Source organism: Osmerus eperlanus, chromosome 19, assembly GCF_963692335.1.
Source record: "Osmerus eperlanus chromosome 19, fOsmEpe2.1, whole genome shotgun sequence".
In the NCBI taxonomy this organism is placed as follows: domain Eukaryota; kingdom Metazoa; phylum Chordata; class Actinopteri; order Osmeriformes; family Osmeridae; genus Osmerus; species Osmerus eperlanus.
Genome location: NC_085036.1, coordinates 5,809,357 through 5,836,142, shown reverse-complemented (window position 1 = coordinate 5,836,142; position 26,786 = coordinate 5,809,357). Strand labels below are relative to the sequence as shown.

The window sequence follows — 26,786 nt, the reverse complement described above, 5'->3', positions numbered from 1 at the left end:
GTGCATGTCCCAATCTATCCCTGAATTCCAAACTAATAGCAGTACATAATCTGTCTGAGTCTCAGGGAGTATGATATTTCTGTATTTTATTGCCTTGCGATCCATTGTATGAAAATTGTGCAAATGTGTGTACTCTCCATACAGTGTCTCTCATATCTGGTCTACCTCATGTAATGTGAAATGAGGATGACACGTTTCCTGTTTGTAACAGAAAAAGATCTGGGAGGTTAGACTATGCAAGGTATCTATAGAGAACAAGAAAAGCTAAATATAGACTGTGAAAGAGTGAAACCTTTCAGACAGCATTTGACAAAACCCCTCAGGATGCTCTTTGGCCTGTGAGAGACATAAAGAAAAAAGGAGTGTGTGAGAGAGAGTCCGGGAGAACAACAATACTCATCTCATATTTTTAATTGGTTGAAGAATGATAGGTAAGATCATAAGGCTCAAACGAACCAAACATGCTTTTTCACATAATTAACACCTAACATTCATGTAAATGTGCGAGGTAGTCTATTGTTTTTATTTTCTGCTGTTCAACATTGTGTGAGTGAAAACGTGTATTTTGCGTTGATATTTTGATAGGAAACAATAACAATAATAGTCTTACAGTATAGCGTACATGAGCTCAGAGTCAGGTTTTCAAGTGAAGTGTTTTTTTCTGCCAACATTTCATTTCTGCATCCTGTTTTAAAACCCTGCCGTCTTGCTCCAGAATACGTCGACCTAACTTGTATCAACTATATCAATTCAATCAGAAACACCATTGCACCGTAAAATGGTTTTGTAATCTGAAATGTGTATGTCATGTTCTGGTGTGGATGGGGAATACAAAAGGTTTGTACATTTTGAATGACTTCATGACATTTTTGTATATAGGCTACCGAGTATATATAGAGTAAGGCACAAAATAAATTGTAGTTTGTACAAATTTATTATTATATTGTGTGAACAAAATAAAAGATCCTTCCAAAATATTTTATTGATACTATTCATAAATGTTTGAACATGGGATGACAGTTCTCAATAATGCTTGATTACCCAAACTTAGAAAAGTACAAAATACAGATCCAACCCTATCGTTTGAAAATATTTTGATAAATTTGGATTACTAAGGAGTAAAACGACTTTAATAGAACCAACATCTGACACATGAACAATTATTTTAGAGAAGTGTAGACCTGTAATCATTCAATCAATGTGTCTATCAATGTATCAGTAACAAACAAATGCACTCAACTACTATAGATTGAAATGTATATATAAACCTTTATTTTTCAATACCCAACTTTTGAATTCTTAGGTTCTTCCCAATTAATAAAGGTATTTTCCTGGGATAATTATTCAGGAAGGCTTAAAATTTCAGATCTATAATTCTTATACACAATACGATTATTTGAAAAAGAACCATCTTTAGTTTGAAACAGGGATTAGCATGTGAGCGTTAACACATTTTGTGTGTTTCAACAGACTGCAACAATTTTTGGGTGGGTCTGGCTCTGACCGCCACAGCTCTGCTCATATCTTTGTGTCTGAACGTTGTCTTCTGCTATCTGAGATGCCGAGAGAGGTTTTACAGAAAAGGTATGGTACCATCATCCACAGCTGGCTTTTGACACAGCCCCAGAATGTGTTATTCAAGACAAAATAACAATCAGACCTTGACATTTTGCACCAAATCATTCAGTGTCTGAATCAAGGAAATCCACGTTTTTTTTGTTTTTTCTTCACTTTCTTTTATTGTAAAATTATTTGAATCAAAGAAGCTACTAAAGCTACAGGATAAATGTTTATTCTTGGGCGCATAGTGTGTTTTGCAAAGTGTACTAAATCATGTTGCAGAATGTTCAATTTTTTTTCCATTTCTCTTAGACACTGACGATGATCTCTTGTACCCAGAGTCCCCCCAAAGAGAAAGGTAAATGTGTGTGTGTGTTCATAAACATGTGAATGGTGTACAAATGTAATGTGCATCTATATCTTTCAGTGGGTTCAGTCCCTTGTTTGTGGAGGACCAACATCAACAGCAGGAGAATCCAATTTATGGTAACATCAACACAGACAGAGGAGGTAAGACAATAGCCCTACAGTGTTATACCCTTCTGAGACCCAGCAATTTATTCTCGTCCACTTCAGTCGTCCACAATTATTTTGTGACTTTTCTAATCCTTAAAATATGTTTACTGGTCAAACCAAAGACCTATGTTACAGTATGTAAAATGTAAAAATGTTAAAAACCTTTTCATCCGGGTCTCTGGTATAATGTGAGTGTATTCAGAGCGGACCCCAATTTCACCTGGTGGCTTCATACCGTCTGAAGCTTACTGCTGTTCCAACCATGTTGTAAATGTCACAAGATGAAGATGTAATTAGAATGTTAAGATAAAATATGAGAAATCGATTACTTTCCATGAGCGTGTTCAATGGCTACCGTGAGCAATCATTCCAGGTCAATTATGTTTGTTTCCAAATAATATGTCTCTGCTGCTTTGTTAAAATGGCCAAAGCGGCTGAAATAATGAGCCTTAGATCCCAGATCATTTTATGGTTTCATGCTTAGGTTACTCTAAAGGTAAAACAAGTCAAATCAAGAAGAGTGTCTCTGTTTTCTTTACAGTCCCAGAGGGCAACTTTGAAGAAGTATGCTACGAATCCATGACCATGCAACGTGTTCGAGAGGTGGGACAGGTAGCTCTTTTTGTATCCATTGTGTTAGTAAAGTTTTTGCTATACAAGGGGTATTACAATATTATATAAAACATAAGACAACACTATTTTAGATGTTCAGCCAACATCATCTATGAAAAGGATATACTTTATATAATGAATTGCCAATACATGTTATCTATTTGCAATGAAATGATTCAATATACATAATCCGAATGTTTCCAGGGTACTTGTCAAGGCCACAATGACTTGAACAAAGTATCTAAGTATAGAGCTGTGGTCTGTACCACATTGTAAAACTTCTGCCCTAAATATAGGCCAAGCTCTATTGACTTGTTTGAGAATGTACGGGACAGGATGTCAAAGCTAAAAGAGAAATGACTCTAGTTTTCTCAGCAATGTTTGATTGAATCTGCTGGACATATTTTCATTGTCCAGTAAACAGTAAACACAATTCTATTACACTGTTGCAAAATTGCGTATTTTGTTATATCTGCTGGCAATTGTTAAAAAATAATTTGATTGGACAGTTTTGGCGTGATACATGTCTGCTAACTGGCTAACTCATCACTCTCACTCCCATCGCCACTCTTCATCCTGCCCTCTTTCATAGCCCATTACGCCAGTGGAACCCGATCTGAACTATGCCTCTCTGGACCTGAATATGGCTGCTCAGAAACGCAAGAAGAAGCGTCGCCACCAGCAAGGCCAGAACCAGCACCAGGCCCAGGCTCGCCTCTCCCAGCCCCAGTCTCAAGCTTCAGCCCAGATGGGAGGCTTTCTGGAGGTGGAGGCCATTGTGGAGGCCACCCTCCCCTCCCGCAGCAGCAGTCCCATGGCCTCACGTCACAGTATCTACCTCAACAGCCAACAGATGGCACTGGAGACGGAGGAGAGGGAAAGGGAGAAACTGAAGGACATGGAGAGGGAGAGAGTGAGGAACTTGTCAGATGAAGGTGGGATGCAGTGGGAGGTGGATGCACAGTGGGAGAGAGCAAGAGAGAGGGAGTGGAACAGGGACTATGGAGTGAATGTGGGTGAGGCAGAGAGAGAGGGAGAGATTGATATGGAGACTATTCATGAGTGTTCAGATCATTTTAGCAGCAATTTGAACCATGAGCCGATCAGTGAACCTGATGAAATAGTTTAACGTTTGGCACATTAGGGAGTTGTTTGCTGTCAAGCCCATGTAGACTCAACAGTATAATAAAAAAACAAAACATGTATCCAGAATAGTTTAAATTAAAAGATTGTTTATGTATGTGCCTCATTACACCCAGTAAGTACCGTATTATTCGGAAAATAATCGGCATTTTCTATACACCGCACCCCACCAGAATGGGAGCTTTGTGTTTCTAAATCTGAGTATAAACCGCACTGGAATATAGTCTGCACTGGACACGGGAACAATGATACCAAGCAATGCACGAATAGGCGATCTTACAGCATGCCGTTGTGTAACACAATTTGAAAACGAAAGTAAGTAAGTGCATAATGTATGTTTTCTATTGCCAGGGAATTAACTAATATTTAAATAGCATTCAAGAAAAAAGTGTTTCTACTGTTGTTTTTTTTATAAATATAAGATGCACCACCACAAGAAAAATGTAAAATCGGTGTATAAACCGTGGATTTATTTCCGAAAAATACGGTACCTTAACATTGGAAAGTGTTGCAGTCACTCTTACTTGTTCTCACAGTGGAGAATATAACACTTACAACACTGTAGCGTTTGGAGGTTAAAGGTCACCAAATGGAAGTTTTGAGTGATTTTGTTGAGAAAGAAAATGTTGAGGCCAACATCAAAGCTTATATCAGATACTGCTGTTGAGTGATTGTTTCTGTCGATGCTGCTGTTTTGAGGTTTTCCTCTGTATTATCACTTCACAAATGGAAAATAACTGAAATGGTGCAGATGGAAATTTACACAAAGGTGTGATATTTATCTTATCTCTGACTTTCACAAATATTTTACTATGCTATATAGGATGTATTTCCTTTTTCAGTTGCATGTAAAGAAACGTGAGATATTGTCTGTGCAAACTCACAGCAAATGGACAAAAAAATATATATTTACATGCACAGTCATAGTCAATGACTATTATCTACATCTATGCAAACTATTTTATAGAGCTTGACTCAATCATAATTTATTTTTTCATGTTCTTTGTCGATTATGACTTTAATCAAATGTATGGATATTCAGTGAAATCAAAATTATTTTCCAGTTGTACTTGAGCCAACACAATGGTATATTGTATGCATTTTTATATTAATATATATCCACATGCAAGTGAATTACAAACTGAATGTATTATTTACTTGCCAGTGTAACCTTGATTAATGGATATAGCCACCAATGAGTTGAAGACTTCTGAGTCAATGTCACAAGTCACATGGGTAGTAGTTTAATACAAAGCATTCCAGAGTGGAGGAACAAAGCAGTAACAACTTAATAAATAGTTAAATAAATAATAAAATATATGAAATATGTAATAAAAAAAATATTGTTAGATGTCATGTTTATGTAGCTTATTAGGTACCATATTAATATGAAATGTCACTTTTCACAATAATATTACCATATTGTATTTCAAAACACAAAATTTTATTTATGGTATATTTCATCATTGTATAAACTTAAATTCATGATGTCCTTTTATCATGTTACTTATTTCTGAATTCCATCATATTTGGCGTAGGTGGGCATAGTTCATAGCTAGTTTTGTCTAATCATCCTAAGAAGACTACAGTAGAATTTGGACATGAATTCTGACAATATAACTGAGTCAGCAGTGGATGAAATAGCCATCGTTGAAACAGTATGCCCCAGATAGCATGTGATTGAAACTGAAAATGTATGTTGAAAATGACCAGTGACCAACTAATCTAACCTTAGACTCCTACTGTTATCATTTGTGACAGTGTCAAGTCAAGATATTTATTTCAAAGAAAATATTTGAAATGAAAAAATAAATAAAAATAAAATTACTGTAAATATCTTAAGATAAATTGATGAATAAAGATACATTACTTTGAAAAAGTGACTCTACATAAACAATTACCCAGGCCCGTTACTGTTATATACTCTAGTAAGTAGTGGAGATTTTAAGTCTGGGGACGGGATTTTTTGAACGTATATGTTAAGATAACTCTGGATCATTTGTCTTTTCTTTTCTTGGGGATTATGGTTTAAGTGTTAGCCTGGTCCTAACCAGACTCTCGTACATTTCATTTGTACAGGGAGTCTGGCCTCGCTCCATTGACAAGCGTTGACTTCCTTGTAGGCGGGTACTCTTTTGAAGTTTAAAACTATTGGATCTGCCCAGAACCACTCTGATCTGCCATACAATCACTAGCGTTCGCCTTAGACAATTCCTTCACCACTACTGTAACAGAGCTACCTGCCGTAGCTGGAAAAACTTTTCCCGAACCCCGTGGGGAGGAGGGCCACAACATCATGGCCACCAACAAAACTTAGCAAAACTTGTTCTTGCTCCGGCTTTAGCTTATAGATATTCGGTAGTGTTGCCACAACGGACCGAATGGCTTCGCTCGCATCTTTCTCCGCCGCCATTACGGAACTACAACACAAACTAGCGCACAACATCAACGTCATCGTTCTCAGCTACTCCCTCTGTTCGCTGATTTGCCGGTAGAAAATCAACCGGAGACATCTGACTTACGTACCTCATGGCCAGACCTAGTACAGAAGCAAAATCAAAATTGAGCGGAAGTACGTAGGAGGGCAGAGCCAGGCTAGTTAAGCATGCCTAACAGTGCGTTCACACTGCAGCGACGCGAATCGCTTGCCATCGCTCGCCTTCCCACAGTTCACCACGCTTGGGGGCGTTTCAAACAGATTGATGTAGAATGTAGTTCTCTAAAGTCACTGTTGTAGTTGTCATGGCCAAGTGTGCAGACTTGGGTTTACGTACTCGCAACATCGATCAAAATACAACTTGTATACAAAATACAAAACTGTTTAATAGACATACACGTTGACGTGTAAAAAACGTTTTATTATATTACTCAAAGTCTCTGCTAATCTGTCAATACGATAGGGAGTTCCAGCCGGGCTACCTAGCTAGCTACAGTAGTTACCACAGAACGAAGTTACGTAATGTGACTAGACTGAATTTGAAAGTACAAGCACCAACAACTTCGGCAACTTTGCGCCATGCATTGTTTTGTTTTTTTAATTAACATCTCTGTACGAATTAGTGATGTGTCTTCGTGAACGATTCGTTCATTTTGAACGAATCATTAGTATGACTCGGGAGTAACGAGTAGTCTCAGAGAGCGATTCGTTCATTTTCTCGTGGCCGAGAACAAAAAAAAAAGTTAAAATAACTAAACCTAGAATTATCACTTGTAAACGAATATCATTCACGTCTTACTAAACCTAGTCACGCAAAAGTGAACGAGGTAAACAAATCCTTTCTGTTTCCTCTTCTGAGCCTATCCAGGTCACGTGAAAAATGATCCAAAGATCCGTATCCAAAGACCTAGTCAAAATGAACGAATCGTTTCTGTTTCCTCTAGTTACCAGTATGCAGGTCAAGTGAAAAATGATCCAAAGACTCATACCCGGCAGATGAACGAATCATTGTCCCGAAGACCCGGTTGTCAGAAGAACGAAACATTGATCCGAAGACACGGTTGGGAGGAACGATTCGATCATCTGCCGGGTACGAGTCTTTGGAACGTTTTTCACGTGACCTGCATAGGCTCAGTACTGGTAGCTAGCAAAAACAAACGATTCGTTCATTTTGACTGGGTCTTCGGATACGGATCTTTGGATAAATTTTCACGTGACCTGCAGGCTCAGAAGAGGAAACAGAAAGGATTTGTTTACCTCGTTCACTTTCGCGCGTGACTAGGTTTAGTAAGACGTGAATGATATTCGTTCACAAGTAATAATTGCAGGTTTTGCTATTTTCACTTTTTTTGTACTTTACTTATAGTTCAGTGCTGCGTAATTGTTTTCTGTGATAATTAAATGCTAGTGTGATAATAAATGACAATTTCAAATCATACAAACTGTCATGATACATTATTTTAATGCAGGAATTTTTTTTTAAATAGTATCTGCTGGTTTACATGCACTAACATGAGAATATGATACGTGTTTGCAGTGGACGTATTTAGGCCAGGGAATTGGCTATAAAATGTTGAGCAACCCCCCCCCCCCCCCCCGATGAAATGAACGAATGACTCGAAAAAAGATTTGTTCATTTTTCTGAACGAGATTCAAAGAACCGAATCAGTAAAATGATCCGAACTTCCCATCACTAATGAACACCATAACAGTGCGTTCACACTGCAGTGACGCGATGCGAGCGACAACATGTTTTCCATTCATTTTCTATGGAGCCAGGCGAATCGCTTGCGTGGTGCATTGTGGGTAGCGACGCGACGCGACGCGACCGAGTTGAGATTTTCTCAACTTTATGCAAATGAGGAGCGATTTTCGCTAGCGATGGCCAATCGGAGTGTTTTCTTGTTTCTCGTAACGTAGCAACCATGGTAAACATTTCTAGCTTTCTAGGTTTCAAGGTGGAGGAGAAACTAATCGTTTGTGTGGCTGCTTACCCAGTCCTGTACGATACATAGCTGTATTCGTACTAGTGATGGGAAGTTCGGATCATTTTACTGATTCGGCTCAATTTCCAACCGATTTTTAAACGGTTTGGTTTGTTATCAACGTCAGATATGTTATGTCACTGCATGCTTCTATTCTAAAAAATAAATAAAAAAAAACATAATTATTCATAAGTATGCAGTGGCATAACAACATCTTTGACGTTGATAACAAACCAAACCGTTTAAAAATCGGTTGGAAATTGAGCAAGTTATGGTCATTTAAAAAGTACATGTAGCATCAACACAATGTTATGGATGAGCGAGTTGACTGTAGCAAGATGGCCGCCATTTGCGGACGTTCTAGACTCCGCCGTAAGACATCTCTATATATATCTATGGATGTAGGTGGTATTGCATTTCTTGTTAGACTTCCGGCTCTTCCGGTCGTTTTTATTCTATTAAGTCCAGTCAACATTTACAAAACTACTAACTAGCTTTTTGATAGAATAATTTTTCCTGAAGTTTGAAACCAATCCGAAATGGGTAAATTAGCACCCCATGTATTTGCTTACGTCAATAAAAGTTGCCTGCAAATGTGCTCGCGGATACTATTTACTTTAAAAGATGCTACTTTAGCTAATTCAGAAAGATCGTCAACAGCTCCCTCATCTAGCTAGCTTTGACAAAAAAAATTCTGACAAAGTTTAGTTTGAGGGCGTTTTGTCTGAGAATGATGTCGTTTGGTTTGAGAGTGTTTTGTCTGAGAATGACGCCGTTTAGTTTGAGAGCGTTTTGTCTGAGAATGACGCCGTTTAGTTTGAGAGCGTTTTGTCTGAGAATTATGTCGTCTGAGAATGACAGAGGTTTTTCTGAGACTTAAGTCGTTTTGCCTGAGTCTGACGACTTTTGGTGTGAGACTTGACGCCTTTTCGTTTGCAATTCACAAAATTTGCTTATCATACCTGACCATTGCCTTTACCAAGTGTATTTCCCTTAAGTGTTATCTTTCCCATAACAATATTACCATGCCTGCCATACTGAGGACACAAGTCCTTGTTGCTGTGCAATTATATTTACATTTTGGTTTATTAGTTATATGCAGAAATATGTACACAGTACTGTACAGAAGTGTTGCAAAGCAAAAACATTAAACCATGCTAACAGTTGTGTCCTGTTTAAGCTGAGATTCCTAACAATACAACAGAACGACTGTGTCTTGCGGGACACATTACATATATAAATGATCTAACACAAGCCAATTTAATGTTCACTGGTATTCCAATTACAGTTTGAGCCCTCAATAATCCACTTTGACAGTTTTACATCCAAATCACACACCACTATCAAAAGGCACCTTTGCAGATATGATCAAGTGAAGGTGGATGCATAGACTTAGTGTGCATTTATTGAAAAGGTCAATGTTTTGTAATTCAGTTGTAATAAGATACAAGTGACCAAGGAAGGGGGACAACTGTCCAAAGCTCGCAGCCTGAAGAGTCAAATTAGACATTTTAACATCCACACTTCAAGCCATGACCAATCCTATGTAGTATCTCAGTGTCAGTCTGAGTGATTCACAAACCTTTGTGAAGCAGACAAATAAAGACATAACATGTTTTATGGTCATATAACACAAGAGATTTACAGTTCAAATGTATGTTTGTTAGAGATGTTATACAAGCAAGACAAAGAATCTGTGATTCAAATATATCCTTAAAATCACATTGTCATGTGTTATGTATTTATATTCAGGAGAGATAAGCAGCAGTGTTAAAACACATTTCTTTATGGATTGCTGAGTCATGCTTTATGGTTTTTCAGAGAGCCACCTCAAGCAAGTTTTCCAGTTACCTCATTGGAGAACCAATGCATCAACCCACAAGCCCACACTGAATTAAATCCACCCAAGTTCCCAGGTCTGACCACCACTTGCAAGATAAGAAATCATTTTAAGAAATCACAGCTCAGCAGTACATATCCACTTTCTCAAAACTACTGTCCAACTTCCACCATCTTAATAATTGTGGGGAACAAATGGGTTTTTCTAAAAAAGGGGTGGTCCTATTCACTTATTTTTTCTTTTTTTAAAACAAGCGATGCACTTGACTGATGGAGATTCTGATCAACACTGACGTCAAAATAAGAGATTTTCATGGCATACAAATTTCAATGAGTACATCTCTGAAGCAATTAGGTGATTTCAATTGTTCTCTACTGGAGGTTAGTTAGGTTTGTGATCATGTGCTCAACTCTTCAATAACACGCAAAACCTTCACAGTAAGTAGTATGGCCTGAAAAAAAAAGAAATTCAACACAGAAAACAAAACATCAAACCCATTCTCACGTGTATCGTTATCTGTCAATAAGAAATCAACTCAACAGTATCAGTAGCTTTAGTTGTAAAGATTTTTTACAATTAAAAAATGCTCACTATTTAAAAGGTCATTGTCCATGATCCTCTGTGTGAAAGTAGTCTTAAATAGTTTCCTTATCTCAGAAAACGTACAACGGTTGTCGAGCAAAGTTTTTGCTTTATACTGCTGGTGGACCTGCCCGAGGTTGCGATGTGGGGGAAATGAAATGAGGGAAGCCCCTCTCGGCAGCTGTAATAAAGTCTTCCGCTTGAGACACAGTACAGTTCTGAAACCACAGGCTTTATTGAGGCAGATCATACCAACCAACCATCAGAGCTGGGGGTGTGGTGGGAGCAAACCATTAATCATGTAGCAGTAGCGGTAGATTCTTAGTGAAATGGTTAATGTGGACTACAGAAGGAACACAGGTCTGATTATTATGACGGGGGGATAACAAATTACTTCATCAATGCAATAATATATATCCTGTATACATCGTTATGTACAAATATGTTCAGTAAATCTCCTTCATTAAGTCTTTGCCGTAGGCAAGTTGAAATTACGAAGAAGGAAAAAAAGAACAGAGTTAGAGAATGAAAGAGAAATAAGGAGAGAAAGATACATAGATGGTGAGATAGAAATAAAAAGGGAAATTCATCTGCTTGTTGCCAAAACAGCAGAGAAGAGTGCAGATCCGTTTGATCCCATTTTACCTGACAGAGAAGTTGTAGATGAAAAAGTGCCTCAGAAGACTACAAACTCCTCTTTGGTTTAGCTAACATGGACAGTCCCATATCTACAGTAGAAACCAGGGATAGACACACACACACACATACATACACACACACAGAGGAGGGAAGCTTCAATCCACCATAAACAGTTATTTTGTTATTTACAATCTTTTAGTAGTAATGTTCCTTGTCACTTCTGAAGAGACAAGCTCCAAATCCTCTTGTACAGAAAAAGGCCTTTCATCTCCTTACAGACTGATTTTCCCCATCCTCCATCTTGGACATTTTTCCCATCCCCAAACCATTTCATCATACTATTCTGTGGTAGTGATGGTCAGGGGTTGGGCTTGGGAGAATTGGAGAATGTCATTGGGCCAATGAGACAGGTGGAGACTGGAAGGCGGTCGGGGTATGCAGTGTCAACCAATAGTATCATGTCTCTGGAAGATGACTGATGTCAGTCAAGTTGGTGTCATTAAGAATTGCTTTGATGCGATCCAGAGAGTCGGCCTGCCTGATTCGCTCCAATTGGACCTGAGAGTATGAAGAGAACACCGATTGGCTTATTTTGTTGGTCAATATATAAACACACACACAACTCTACTGAGAACTACTACACCAATTACCACTACTGTGGTAAATCACTATATTCATATTGTCAATGAGTGACTACCATTTAAAGTGTTCACACTTACCAACATTATTTTGGGAACTTTTGAAGAAAGACACTAAGTACACAATATATGTTTGTTTTTAAGTGAATGAATACTAGGATGTTCATCTAATCACCAATTTCTGCATTTTAGCCCACATTACTGATAATGTTGGAATTTTAAAAATGTATGCCCAATCCTTTTTTTACCTGTGGTTTCTTGTTTAGAAATGGAGTAGACAGTGCCACACACAGTGTTCCAATCCCTTTTGATACACTATTTTTACCAGTGTATTACAGTTGTGGCTTGACAGATAAATCCATTTCAACTACAGTTAACAATACAAACAATTGCCTTTTCTTGGACACAAAGGTAGTAGCAGTCCACTAATAGCTTCATAAAAGGACGTACTAAATCCCAACATTAAAACACATTTCGGAAGAATACCCTCCAGCTATAAACCCCACCGGTACAAACGACATTCGGTTTCAAACGTGCAACCTTGCTAACTTTAACATTGCTGTTACCTGCAGGGTCTGGGAGAGCTTGACAAAGTCCCTCTGCACCTGCTCACTGACGTCCAGTTCCGTCTGTAACCGCTGAGCCTTGTCCTTCTCATCCAGTGCCTGGCTCTCCAGGGCGGTCTGTCCACCAGCAACACACCCACACGTACCAGACACCCACACACACGCAAACCAATATGAGATGAGGTCAGGCAACCGTTGTCACAGGGGAGTCAGGCGCCCTCTCACGTGTCAGGAGTTAACAAACGTTTGAGACAGCGGGGGAAAGATGGTAATACCTGTGTGTTTTTGTGTGTGTGTTAACCTCTGACCTTGGCTGTTGTGACCTCCTTGATCTGCTCCTCCAGGCTGGTCTTTAGGCTGTGTACGCTCTCCAACGTCCGGCTCCTCTCTGCAAGGTTTCTCTCCAACTGAGGGGAGTGTCAACGTACTGTCAGCAACTATCCATTTATCAGTGTCCACAGTATTTATGAATAAGCATCATCACTAAAACAGTCTGCTAGAGCCAATTTAACAGCATTCCCGATATTTTTTTTTATGGTATGCATTCAAATGTCTTCTACAAAATGTGTCTGTCTATTTAGCCTTGATTCAACACACTGTCATTTATTCCCCTTTGTCCGAAGTCATCAACATCACAGTGGATCTTATCCACAGTGGTACACTCCCAGTTCCACAGTTGAAGGGAGTAAGTCTAACTGTAAGCTTCTGCCCTATGTTGGGAAAGTGTACCTGCTCTTTCTCTGCCTTCACTCGCTCCAGCTCAGTCTTCAGGCTGGAAAAGGACGCTGGGTAAAAGAGGAGACGGTGATACAGACTTACTACAGAGCCATGACAAATATAATGTGAATGTCGACCCCAGACATGCGTTCAGGCTTTTTAATGAGGTGCCTGGAAAACTGAGTCTGCAATTCATGAATAATTGATTGGAGAGGCGTGTTGAGGGTGGAGGGGGAGTGGTGTGTGTATCTTAGTAATCTACAAAGCAATATAACACAAAACTGCCCTAAAAGTGTTTTTTGACAACAAGTATAAAAATACACCATTACTCTAGTGCAAATAACATCCTCCAAAACGATATTAAATATGTAGATGTGAATATGAAGTATGTATATATTTGAAGCTACAAGTAAACTTAGAGGCAAATGTAAAGGCATCAAACACGAGTGCAATCACTATGTGCAAAAATATCCAACTCACCAATGTTGTTGTTTTTTGTTTTGTTTACATGTGTTATTATTTAGCGGAAACAACAAACTATTAACAAGCAGTGTCAATTAATTTACCTGTGAAAAGATAACTAATCAAGCCACTATGTTACATCCTATAGGTGGTATTATTAGTGGTATTATTAGCCGTGCACATCAATGGCACAATTTTACAAACCACATATGCCGCTATGTACCATGACAGTTTTTGGTCAATGCACCCTTCATACCCATGCCATGTCCAAACATCAAAGTACAAAAGCAAACATGAAAAGCAGTGAATGAGTTTCATTTCCTTTCCATCATTAGTCTATCATGTGAAGGTACTAATGCGCGCACACACACACGCGCACACACACACACACACACAGCCAGAGTGGGCTTTTTTTCACAGTGCGTTTTCATACCTTCCAGGATGTCTGAACAACAGTCACCAATGGGGAAGAAAGGAGCGGAGGAAAGAGAGGGGACAAAGAATCTTCAGAGTGTGTAAGAACCCCATCTCCCAGAAACAAGTTCAAAAGGTCAAGAGAGGGACTTTTACGGTACATTATTAAGTGTGTCACTGTGAATCTGAACAGCCGTACGTGCCCAGGCACATATTAGGTCCGCCATTTTAACCAAAACACTCACACGTCATGTTGCCATGGGGGACATGGGGGGGAATAGCCTTGAGGATCACTATTCCTATCCTGTATTTTACAGGTTACATGTAAAAGGAGGTAAATACTGTATCTGTCAATTCCTTGCTACGAGTCCCAATACTCCCCCATCTGCACCAGCAGAACCCAAGTTGCATATAGGCCAACAGCGCTTTACTCCCAATATAACACTGGCATGCCAAGTCCAGTGAATGAAGGCGTGACGTCTCACCTATCTCCTCCTTGCAGCCCTCTATCTCCAGCTGCAGCGTGTCCTCCAGGTTGTCCTTCAGACCCTGCTCTGCCTGGATTTGCTCCTTCAGGAACAGGATCTCCGCCTTCAGTTTCTCCTCCAGGTGGTCTGCTGCCGTGCGCACCGCCACAATGTCCTCCCGCAGCTGTAGTACCAGGGGCTGGAGCTCCTGGTAAAAAAAGATGGTATTTTATGCCATACATGACACATAAATATGATAATATTATGATATATCTATCTATAGACAGTTATCTTTATCAAGAGAGAGACAGAGAGAGAGAGAGACAGAGAGAGAGAGAGTACTCCTGGGAGATAGTAAAGAGAAGATTGGATGAGTGGCTGGCCCTTTGCCTCAAACATCTTTGCATGACTTAAGCCTCAGCCTTTATTTACAGTGCCGTGGCTATGATTCATTCTACATTACATTCTCAAACCCCTCCCTCTCCCTGCAACACACACACACACTCCGACAACACAGAGCTCGTACTTGCACGGTGTTGGGTAGCTTAAAGTCTTCTTGCTGCTGGAGGGATGAATGGAGACTGTGTTTGCCCTGCAGGCTCTCGTTGTCTTTCTGCAGCCTGCTCAGCTCCTCAGCCACCTGCTCTCTGGACTGCATCAGCACTGCCTGGGACACAGCAGACAAACAACATCAAATCACGTGTCACTCTCTCTACAGTTGTCAAGTCTTTGGAATTTTCAGGAGGTGTAAACTTTCTGTGGGAATATTCATGATTAGGGACTATTCAGAAACTTATAAGAATCATGGGATTTACTGGAGAATATTGAGAAATAAAAATAAAATGGGGATTTTTTTTGAGATACTAAGACCTGTGTCTACATGTGTTGTAAGAATTAACTGCTCATGTAAAGTAAGCATGGACAGGGCAAGCAGTGAATTGCAATACCACTGAATTTGTACTAGATGGGGGTGTTTACACGTGTCAAAGACTAACCTTTCACATGTACTGGTATTAAAATATATATATAGTATGTGTATATATATATATATATATATATATGTGTGTGTGTGTGTGTGTGTGGGTGTGGGTGTGTGTGTGGGTGTGTGTGTGTGTATATACTGTATTTATACGCACACACACACAGTATATACTGTATATAGTGCAACTTAGTTTAATAAGGAGGTTAACATCGTTTTTGTGTTCATTATTATTTAGTCAAATAGTATATTTAGCCTATTGAGTTAATGTACAACGGGAAATATGCAAGCGTTTTTTTTCTCAAGGAACATTTTACGAATGAAAATTCCCATAGAAAATTTCCAGGAAATTCCTGGAAACTTTTCTGACATTTTCAACCTCTTTGTAACCGTATTCTAACCCTAACTGTATCCCTATTCTTCCCATAATTCTATAAAAAAATATTTTTGGATGACCATCTGCTTGAGCCAATAGACTGGCCTGATATGTGTTTGACTGTCTCTCTCTCTCTCTCTCTGGCAGGAGAGACATAATTTTCACTCAAGTTTCTTGCATCAGTAAATCCCATGCATATGCATAAGATGGGATGTCTTGGATAAATGACTAAATGTAATGTACAAATGCTTTTGGCTGATAAATGCGCCCTGGCTGGATAGGACTGTTCAGAGACATTGTAAAAGCCTATATTGGGGCTGGTTGTGCTATGGGATAGGTGCTCACCATCTGTTCCTGGGTGTGCCTCTTGGCTTGACTAAAGGCCTGTTGTAGTGTGGTTAGCAGCGTCTCAGATTCCTGCACTCTCTGTACGAGAGCCAAGACCTGGAACACAACAACCAGTCAGCAATGAGGATCATCACAGTTATATGCAATGTCTTTGTCTCTTCTCCAAAATTGAACATAGAAAGCCTGTTGGCTTGATTTCCAGCAACTCATTCTAAATAACAGGCGTAAGCATTAAAAAACGACACAAGCTACCACGTGTGTGTCTGTTGCACGAGGGGGAACAGACCTTGACAGTGGTTTCCTCGTTGCCCTGTTTGACGGAGTCTTCCAGCTCCTGTTTCTCAGCCATGGTTCTCTCCAGCTGGTCGTTGGCCTGCCGCAGCATCACCTGTAGCTTCTTTACCTGACAGACGCCAGACCAAAGCTATGTGAATGGAACAGACGGGCACAAGGACTGGCTGGCACAGGGACCAACTGGCACCAAGTTAGTAACCGTAAACAGCGCCAAGTCTATTCCACTCCGGCAAATTTGAGGCTGCTGGAATTTCCCAGACAACAAATGGTTTTGACTGTGAACAGATGGCATGATGTTTCATCGGCCCAAAATGATTTCGGAACAACGGTGATTCCTACTATTCCCCCGACACAAACGGCCACTTTCATCCTCAGACAGTCGGAAGGCTGAAAGCAGCAATCAAAATACTACTGTAGCTGAGGGAGGGAAAGAGAGAGACAGAAAGAGAGAGTAGGAGAGAGAGGGGGCAGGAGAGGTCACCTGATCTCTTGTCTCCGCCTCTTGGCCCTGAATGACCTGCAGCTGTTTCTCATAGTTGGAGCACATGTCGCAGCGTCTTCCCAGTTTCCTGCCCGCGTTCTTCACCTAGCAACAGACGGCCAAGAACGCACTCAGGAATACCACAAAGTAAATCAAGCCGACAAGAGCACCGACACCCATAAACAACTCACGGTAGTAAAGAAGTTGTTCCGCTAGCTAGCTTGAAAATGTCAATACTAAACACAGAATTATTAAGTATATATGAAATAGGAAAAACGGCAGTAGTAGACAGGGGAGATGAACAGTACTCATACGGTAAACATTTGTGAGCCCTACACATCATATCCTGCACTTTTCCAGAAGAATATGACAATGGGATCCTTGGGTAATGGCACCCTACCAGATGTGCAAAAAAACATAAGAATGAAAACACACAAGAGAACCCCAAACCCTTCTGACAGACCTCTTGCTGGAGCAGGTTCCACTCGCTGTCGCTGACCAGCCGGTATCCCGAGGGGGCCAGGTAAGCCGTGTCGGGGGCATGGGAAATACTGGAGAGCAGCGAAGCAGTCTCTTCCTGCTCCGGCGTCATGGCCTTGATGGCCTTCTCCTGGTCCTTCGTCAACAGGAAGTGACCCGCCGTCAGCTGAATGGAGCTGACGGAAACCGTGTCCCCGAAGCCCTCAATAGCCCCGCTGTCCGCGCCCACCAGGGGCCCAAAGTCCGACTCGTCCAGGTGGCTGGCCGACTTGGCTTTGTGGTTGTGGCCCCCGAGGCCCTGCTGCATGCCCTGGAGGGCCCCGGAGGAGGAACCCAGGCTGTCAGTGGACTGAGCCCGACGGAGGCCTTCCTTATAGGGGTCCAGGGGCCCCCCGGCCACCACCTCGGTGTCTAAGGAGTACATGGAGCCATGTCCGCTGTGGTTGGTGTGGGGCTAGAGGAGAGGAGAGACGGAACAATGGGTCACATATTCAGAACTGTGGTGATTTGCATGAGATTATGTGTAATTTAACAGTCTGTTCAAGAAGTGGGAGAGATAAAACAATGCTGTTGGGAAGTGCAATACAAGAGCGCCAGTCTAACTTCAAAGTAGCTCTTTGAACTGAATCAATTTAAAGTTTTTGAGGCACTTGTAACAATGGATGTGGTTGAGGTTAAAAACATAATTACAGCAGAAAGGCACTCGAGATTATGGCATTGCAGCATTTAACTACTAAGTTTTCAGTAGAACGGTTAGCCAGGGTTAACCTTTAAGCATGTGTGTTTAGTCATTGCAACCTTGTGGTGTCACTTGAGGTGATTTTAAGACCCTCTCCTATTCTACATTCAAAAATCAGAGAGGTCAGAAAATGAAGATCTACTGTCCTGGAAGATCCCATATCGGGAGGGTGAGTATCAGGGATGGAAATTAGCACCCAGCCAAATGCTGGTGATTTTGTGTTGTGGCGGGTAAACTCGTTTCACCTACCGGCCACCGTGGCGGGTAAATCAAATTATTACACGGCTGTTCTTAATGCTGTAGAATGCCCCATTCACTTGAATGGGGCTTCCCAACGTTCTGCAGTCAATTATTTTTCGATAACAGACCGTTGCTATGTATAACTGACCGCTGTCAAGAGAAGTGGGCTTTTTGCCTCGGATTCACGTCTTTCGTAGCACTCCGCAAGTAGTCCGGTAACTTTTCAACTCCAGCGTACTCCGTTGCTTAGCTACGTCAGCTGATTTGAAGCCTAAAGAATGTTCAAAGTCTATGAAGTTCAACGTCTTTGGCGAACTATTTCTCTGCTGATCAACACTACGAATGGTAACATATAAATTGTAATAAGACACACTGTGTTAAGTTTTTTTTTTTTGCCAAGTAGCCGTGTAATAAGCGGGATAATGTATAGAACGCCGTTGTCATTATCGGGAAAATAAGCCCCTTCAGAGCGAAGCTACAACCCTCCGCTTCGCGTCGGGGTGCTGTTCGCCCTGTCGTGGAAGAAGAACGCTCAGGAAAGCACCTCTGAAACTTGAGCAGGAGTAAACTGTACTGGGATTGGGGAGGATGGGTGGAGGAATGTTAGTTTGTTGTTTAATCTGCCCTACTCATTTAATGAAATGTATATCAGTTCGTGGTTTGTGCATGTATAAAAGAGAAAGTGTCAGTGTTTCATTGAGACTGAGATGAAATAAACTGCTTAAGTATTGTAGATCTTGTAGTATTAATTTTCACATGCAGTTACACATTGTCGGTTAAAAACAAGAAAGTGGCTGGTAAAAACATTGAGTGGCCGGTAGATTTTGAAATCCACCAGCCACAGTGGCCGGTGGACAAAAAATTTAATTTCCATCCCTGGTGAGTATGCAAGGTCGGTGTATTCGGGGAACCCTATCTGCCTCACCTCTTCAATGCTGAGGCCGAGGAATGAGTCGTCTAAAGGCTCGGTGAAGTCGCCATCCTCCTCTTGCCTCTCCTTCGTCTGGCTGATAATTTCCTTCTCGTACTCCTCCTGGGGGGGAGGGGGGATGACGACACACGATGTGTTAAACACACAACTGGAGCAGACTTGGTATTTCGTAGCTGCGCACACACACACAAACACTCACAACCACACACCAACACACCCACAAAACATGTCTGGATCTGTGAAACATGCACTGAACCTCAAATGACCTCAGACAACTGCCACCCTATTTCAATGTGCCCCTATAGCCCTACAAATGTAATTAACCCCATTACACCCAACCACAACGGCAGCATTGGCTTCCCCAAAACCAAACCGCATGCTACAATCAGAGCCCAGGGCCAGAGTTGCGACCGGCAGCGTGCCAGCATTGGTACCTGGTCCCTCTTCTTCATCTCCTCCACCTGGCGCAGCTGCTCCGAGGAGAGCACACTCTCGATGCGCTGCATGTCCCTCATGAGCAGCCTCTGCGACTCCAGGAACTGGTCGTTGGCCCGCTGCCAGGTGTGCTTCAGCTGGTTGTGCTGCTGGCGCTCCAGCTCCAACAGGTGACACACTGACCCCCGGATGGAGAGAGAGGGAGGAGAGAGAGAGAGGGGAGGGGGGAGTGTGAGAGAGAGGGGTGAGAGAAAGAGGGGAGAAAGAGTAGTAAAGGAGGGAGAGGAGAGAGAAAAGGCAGAAAGGAAGGAGTGAGAGGGAGAGAGAGGAGAAAAAGACAATTTTAGAAAGGGGATGAATATTGCAGGCTAGTTAAGCATTTTGGTTCAATTATTGTGTCTTGGTGAACAAAACTGTGAACTTTTAGTTCTCGAATTATCTGCTGCACTGCTTAGCACTATTTGTTCATCACTTTGGATAAAAGTGTCAAAAAAAAGGATTAACTCTGATATGTAAGAATGTCAAAGGCCCTAAACTTCCCTCAATGTCATTGGACAAAACGGGGCATTATGAGTCACCTTCATGAAGTTCTTTACGTAGTTTCTCGGCGTCCTCCTGCAGGACAGACTTCTGTGTGTTGAGCACGGCCACGTACATCTCCAGATCTGTGCGACACGACTTCTCAGCCTCCAGAACGTGGTTCAGCTCCTTCACCTATAGAGAGAAACCACACCCAAATAACTGGTAGGTCTTCAGTCCAAAAACAATGGCCTTGTTAAGTGTCCTCTTCCAGCGATTTGGTAGATATACCAGAAATTATTACTGCTTTTATGACATTATTCACACTGAAAAGTATAACCAATGTGTATACAAATGTATGTACGTGTTTGCACCTTGGAAGCCTCCAGTTCCTTCACCCTGTCCTCTGTTGTGGTGAGCTTGGCTTTCAGAGCTGCTATCTCCTGCTCCATAGGCATCACTACTGACCTCAGCTTCTCAGCATCCTCCTGGGCCTGACAGGAGAAATTAAAGACTTTTAACAACTTTTAACAAAATAAAGTTATGAAACAACCCGAGTTGATAACATTATGCCATGACTTATGACCTGAGTTAGCATGCTAAAGCTACATTGACATTTCAGCAGAAAAACAACATGAGAAGGGGATACGTGGTACTTTCTGTCTCAAGGAGAAAGAGACCTCCATTTTAGAAAGCGGAAACATCCGCAACTCCGCCAACGCACTTTTTTCATCTCGTTCTCCAGGTTCTCCTCCTCCTGGCCCTCCGAGAGGCGGCGTCTCAGCTCGGCCATCTCCCTCTCCACGGCCTCCCTGTACTGGGCCCACTGCGCCCTCTCCTGCTCCAAGCGCTGGTGGAACTGCACCTCGTACTCGGTCACGGTGTCTGACAGGACAGGGAGAGAGCCTTGACTGGACTGTTTGTTGTTGGTAGCACTGTTTGGTCATGTCACCCTGCCTGTCCAGCTTGAGAGGGGTCAAGTGTTTTTTCAGGTTTATTGCTGGCTCGCTAGAATGCCAGAACTCAAGCTCTGATGCTGTGTTAACCGCCAATCGTCTAACTCGGTGTAATGCGTGAGATGATATTCCTGGTTCAAATAACTTCCTTCTACAAACCTTATGGGTGATACTATGGCTTTGAGAGCTTAGTTACCTATGGCCCAATGGGAAAATATAACAGCAACCGAACTTCAGTCATAACAGTCCATAACATAATCAATTCCCAACGTGGGATGCAGCAATACGGATAACCAGCCTTAGCTTCTTAGCTGGGCTACCTTTCATGATGGCCTGCAGCGATGCCACCTCCTCTTGCCACTGGCCTTTGACCTGGTCGATAGCCTCCTGCTTAGTGCTCTCTGACACGGTCGCCACCTCCTTGATGTTCTCCATCTCAGCCTGGGCCTGAGTGAGCTGTGTCTGAACACGACCCAGCTCCGCCTGCGCACCCTCCAGAGATGCCGCCTGCCTCTTCAGCTCCTCTGGGAGAGAGTGTGGAAGAAGAAAATAAAAAGGGGAGGAGGTTGGGGAGACAGAAGTGGAAAAGAGGGAGGTCGGGAGGGAGAAAGAGGAAGCAGGCATGGGATGGAACAAGAGAAGTGTGTTTAGTAAAACCGAGAACTGACTCAGTGGCCTGTCAGAAAAGGAATTCAGACATGATACATTGTCCAAACAAATACAAGTAAACAAATTTGAACTTCTCTACTCTGAAACGCAACAAAGGTTTAGCTATTTTTCATTCATTTAGAAAAAATGCTTCACATTTCAGCTGTCTGAAATATAAAAAGCCTTCTTAACTAGATACATTCTAAACACTGTATGAGAAAAACTGTATGAATCTATAAGGCAGTTCCATTCCAGTAAATGAGCTAATAAAACCGTATTAAAGACTTACCTTCTTTTGACAGGTAGAGCTCCTTAAACTTGGCCCGTTTCTGGTTGAACTCCGACTCCAGCTGCTGTTTGAGTTTGATGAACTCGGCCCGCTCCTGCTCCAGTGCTGCCACACGCTTCTGGAGCCCCCCTGAAAAACGGTAAAAAGCCCAACTAAGGATACCCGTTTTGGTCCCCTTTCAGCAATGTTCCTTAACAAGACTAGCTTAGCAAATGGTCGCTAACTTCGGTAGCTGACTTTGACCCAGGATTAAATAAAAGCAATGAAGGGTTTATTGCTGAGGAGTGAGGGCAATGCTTCACTCATGTGACCAAGTTTCAGGTGACTAGAAATAGTGTACTTCATGTAAAAACAGTAGCCACCTGTCTATTTCAGTCACTACTCAGATACTATTTTAACTAGTCCCCCCCTTGGAAAGGGGAAGTGCATTTTATTTCGCTGTCAGTTTAATTGTTTTTTCAGTTCAGCATACTTGAGTTTAGTTAAGCATGTATGAGAAATAGACACAATTGGTTTGAGGCTGTCAATATAACAATTCAGCCAATCAAACAAGACAACAAGACAACCTCGTTTTGCAACAACAACAAAAAAACTTAACTCTCCTGACCACTTATAGCATTAATCTTCATATTAACTAACTCAACAAAAATCACCTCAAAATATATAAATTAGTTGTTGACCATCAGTACATTCTAGCAGGTTTCTACACTGGTCTAGGAACTTGTACCTTTAACTTTGACCAGATTAGCTTGTGTCAGACAGTTTTGCTGTCTGAAAATCACTTCTTTATTATAAGCCCTTTTCTAGCAGATTTCTAATAGATCCCTCTGATGCGTTACTCAGTCTTTTTGCCTGTGTAAAATGCAATGCCATTCAGAATCTATTCTAAAGAAGTCTAGCAAATCAGACCATATAGAAATTGTGAAAACCTAGACTAAAGCTTGTCACAACTGAATCAATAAATGTTATAATGTTACACCCGTATAGAGATCTTGACCTGGACTAATAATAAAAAAAAAATGCTTTACATTGTTGAACATTATGAGGTCAAGAAAAAAATAATATTACTACCTTGACAAGCTATCTTAAGAGGATAGGGCATCCAAATGAGCCATTTCTAAAATATCCCCATAGAAAATGCATAGAGCAAAGTGGATTGAAAGAATGATATGCTCACTGGAGTGATGACATGCAGAAACAATTATACGGTTATACTGAAATTATATGAACTGTTCAACATTACCAATTCACCCACACAATGCAAGCACACTGTATATCAAACTAAACGTATGGATAGACACAATTAAATGCATCTGGACTGACATTGCCTGCTAGGAAGCTAAACAGCAAGGATGATCAATTTGATCAGACTTCCCAGTAGTGCGTGTGGTCAAAAAGGGTCGATCAGAAGCTGGAGAATACCCGTTTTGGAGTTTCTCTTCACATCAACTGCATACAGAAACTCCCCTACTGTCATTGTTGTGTTTTGAACTTGACAATGACAGGTAGCTCTCTGGCTAGCGGTTAGCTATCCAACGGATAACAAGCAACCCAAAGGTTACGACAGATCTGCAATCACGCCATAATATGTAGCTAATATGTACACTATGCGCATATTGTATGCGGCCTCAAAATGCATGATTTCGTCCACTGAGAACATAAAAAGAATAACCACTACCACCTTTCAGGTATCATTGCGAATGGGCTAATTTAGCTCGAGGATGCACAGGCCGCAGACCTGGATTAGCTCGAGACCACGCGAGCTACATTACTAATACTTCCAAAAAGAGAACTATGTTTACCGTCATGCTGGGACGGCCGGGTGGATCCCGAGGCCTCCTCGGCCATGGTTTCCTTGGGGTGGATTGCAATAACCGGCGGGGTGGGAGAAAGCTAGGAGTGTCTAAGAAAACAGGCAACTACATGGAAGGCAACGTCATTGGAGACACAGAGCCAACCACGCATTAGTGATGGGTCGTTCGCGAACGATCCGGCTCTAAGAGCCGGCTCTTGAAGGTGAACGTCGGGAGCTGGCTCGCATATCTGAAGAGCCGACTCTATTTTTAATAGATTAATACAGCCTATAAAAACTAAATGATTATGAAATAATGAATTTTAATTGTATTTAAAATAATTGACTAATTCAAAGAACAACAAAAAAATACTTGTAGGCTTAAAGGCGCACACGATCATCCTCACATTCTGTTCCTGTCAATCCTGCATGAGGGAGGGCCGAGCCAACTCACACACAGTCAGAGTAGTCAAAACTCGGAGGAGAGCCATGACAAATCAATGCATTTTTAAAGATATGTGGTTACGGTCGAGTATGATTTCATTTAATAATTTAATTCAAATTGTTTTCACACCTATCATAGTCAAATTCATAGTTAAAATATGTATTTTTTAAAGAGCCGTTCGGGAGCCAAAAGAGCCGGCTCTTTTTAGTGAGCTGAGCCATACGAGCCGGCTCACGAAAAAGAGCCGGAATGCCCATCACTACCACGCATGTGCCAACGGGAATATAAGGGAGGAGTTGGGCAACATGGATTGTGCTGATGAGGGATGATGATGATAATGATGATGATTGTATGTATTATAAAGATATTACAATAGTGTAGGCAGGTACCCAATTAAGCTAAGAAACGTTCTTCTTTCTCTCAGATAATCACACCCAAACACACATACAGCCGTGGCCAAATGTATTGGGAGCGACATACATTTTGTGTTTGCTAAACTTGCTGGGCCAATTGGCATAAAATGACTGCTAACATAATTTCAGTAGCCTAAGTCATATCATCAGCACAGGGGGAAGTGTGAACTAGTTCTAGCCAGGTGAAATCACTCTATCATTCCGATTGGATTTTAGGACAGATTGACTGCTGTAAAAGAGGGGGAAAATTTACATTGAAAATGTTCGCCCCAAAAAAGCTATAAAATATGAAATGTGCCTTACTGTGATTCCAGTATTCTATAGAAACGTGAAAATGTTTTCCTCAAATACTGAACCAGCAAATTTTGCAAAACACAACATGTATCATTGCCTTATGGCCACAACTGTACACAACTGTCCGCTTCCTTCCGCTTCCTGGGCACCATCCTCTCCCAGGACCTCAAGTGGGAACTGAACATTAGCTCCCTCACCAAAAAAGCACAACAGAGGATGTACTTCCTACGGCAGCTGAAGAAATTCAACCTGCCAAAGACAATGATGGTGCACTTCTACACATCCATCATTGAGTCCATCCTCACCTCTTCCATCACCGTCTGGTACGCTGCTGCCACTGCCAAGGACAAGAGCAGACTGCAGCGTATCATCCGCACTGCTGAGAAGGTGATCGGCTGCAATCTGCCTACCCTCGAGGACCTGCACACCTCGAGGACCCTGAGGCGTGCGAGGAAGATTGTGGCCGACCCCTCCCACCCTGGTCACTCCCTGTTCTAGCTACTCCCCTCTGGCAGAAGGCTGCGGTCCATCAGGACCAAAACCTCACGCCATAAGAACAGTTTCTTTCCATCTGCTACTGGCCTCTTCAACAAGGCCAAGGACTCCCATTGACATTCATTCACTTATTTAACTATTATAAGTCCATCTAATGGCAATTCAGTATGCATAAGCCACTTTATCTCAGTATCCGATTGCACTATGTTGACCATTCACGCTGCTCATTATTCTTATTTTTATATATATTTTATTTTATATTTAAATTGTTGTATTCTTAGATTGTTTAGTTCTTAGAAATAGTTAAACTTTTGTACTTTTACTTAATTTAAGATCTGTATATGTTTAGTGTTTTGCACCTCCCTGCCACAGTAAATTCCGTGTTTGTATAACATACATGGTGAATAAACCGAATTCTGATTCTACAAACACTGCTACCATGACATTGGTGGCCACTGGCCAGTGAACTATTTTGGGGTGGCAGTGAAACATAACTTCAAAAAATCAGCACCATTGCAATAGATTGGAACACATTTATATAACCGTTTTCACCCCACATATTTTATTATGTAAGTAAGTAAGACTTTATTTATATAGCACATTTCATACAAGAATTGTAGCTCAAGGTGCTTTACATAAAATCAATAAAAACAATAATACAAGTGATAAACAATTCAAACAAAAATAAAAATCCCAATAAGATCTCTGTTCAAGAGAGAAAACAACTTTAAACATGCATCTTAAAAGTAACATATACATTTGGTTCACCCCTGGTCTGTATATATAAAACCATACACTCTGTTAACAGATCCTTTCCCCAGGTCAAGAGTATGGGCCGTATTCTCTGTTAACAGATCCCTTGCCTCAGATCAAGAATACAGATTGTTTTACATATTTGTTTAAATACTTCACGCGACCAGAGTTCTTGTACGCTATCAGAGTTCGCCAACTCTGACCTAGACAAAGTAAAATTAGCAAGTCAAATAATGACCCAAATTTACTAAACCAAGATTCTACAATAAAATAACTATTAAAAGTAGGATTACTGTCACGG

General features: G+C 41.3%; 2 protein-coding genes across 3 annotated transcripts; one reads left to right on the top strand and one right to left on the bottom strand.

The window, feature by feature from the left end:
- The first annotated feature begins 293 nt into the window (after positions 1 to 293).
- LOC134039541 (uncharacterized) lies at positions 294 to 4,241 on the top strand. 2 transcript variants are annotated; one of them, XM_062485454.1, is made up of 6 exons: positions 294 to 431; positions 1,471 to 1,584; positions 1,873 to 1,918; positions 1,988 to 2,070; positions 2,618 to 2,679; positions 3,281 to 4,241. In XM_062485454.1, exons 1-6 carry the CDS (start codon positions 425 to 427, stop codon positions 3,815 to 3,817), a joined length of 849 nt encoding a protein of 282 aa, XP_062341438.1. In that variant the 5' UTR covers positions 294 to 424; the 3' UTR covers positions 3,818 to 4,241. The 2 variants fall into 2 exon arrangements, with proteins under 2 accessions (XP_062341438.1, XP_062341437.1); XM_062485453.1 differs by having other exon boundaries at positions 2,618 to 2,688.
- Positions 4,242 to 10,886: 6,645 nt separating this feature from the next.
- rabep1 (rabaptin, RAB GTPase binding effector protein 1) lies at positions 10,887 to 24,240 on the bottom strand. The gene is made up of 18 exons (XM_062484949.1): positions 24,096 to 24,240; positions 22,294 to 22,422; positions 21,677 to 21,880; positions 21,125 to 21,285; positions 20,775 to 20,894; positions 20,460 to 20,595; positions 19,881 to 20,059; positions 19,441 to 19,548; positions 17,520 to 17,990; positions 17,057 to 17,161; positions 16,568 to 16,684; positions 16,279 to 16,377; positions 15,105 to 15,245; positions 14,597 to 14,786; positions 13,248 to 13,303; positions 12,827 to 12,925; positions 12,519 to 12,635; positions 10,887 to 11,872 (listed from the first exon to the last, which is right to left on the bottom strand). Exons 1-18 carry the CDS (start codon positions 24,139 to 24,141, stop codon positions 11,771 to 11,773), a joined length of 2,580 nt encoding a protein of 859 aa, XP_062340933.1. The 5' UTR covers positions 24,142 to 24,240; the 3' UTR covers positions 10,887 to 11,770.
- Between the last annotated feature and the right edge of the window lie 2,546 nt (positions 24,241 to 26,786).

Coding starts and splice junctions, on each gene's coding strand:
- LOC134039541 (XM_062485453.1), top strand. Junction 1,585..1,872: donor AGAGAGGTTTTACAGAAAAG/GTATGGTACCAT, acceptor CATTTCTCTTAG/ACACTGACGATGATCTCTTG. Junction 2,071..2,617: donor CATCAACACAGACAGAGGAG/GTAAGACAATAG, acceptor TTTTCTTTACAG/TCCCAGAGGGCAACTTTGAA.
- rabep1 (XM_062484949.1), bottom strand. CDS start 24,141: ATGGCCGAGGAGGCCTCGGGATCCACCCGGCCGTCCCAGCATGACG. Junction 19,549..19,880: donor AGATGAAGAAGAGGGACCAG/GTACCAATGCTG, acceptor CCTCCCCCCCAG/GAGGAGTACGAGAAGGAAAT. Junction 13,304..14,596: donor GGGCTGCAAGGAGGAGATAG/GTGAGACGTCAC, acceptor TCTTTTACCCAG/CGTCCTTTTCCAGCCTGAAG.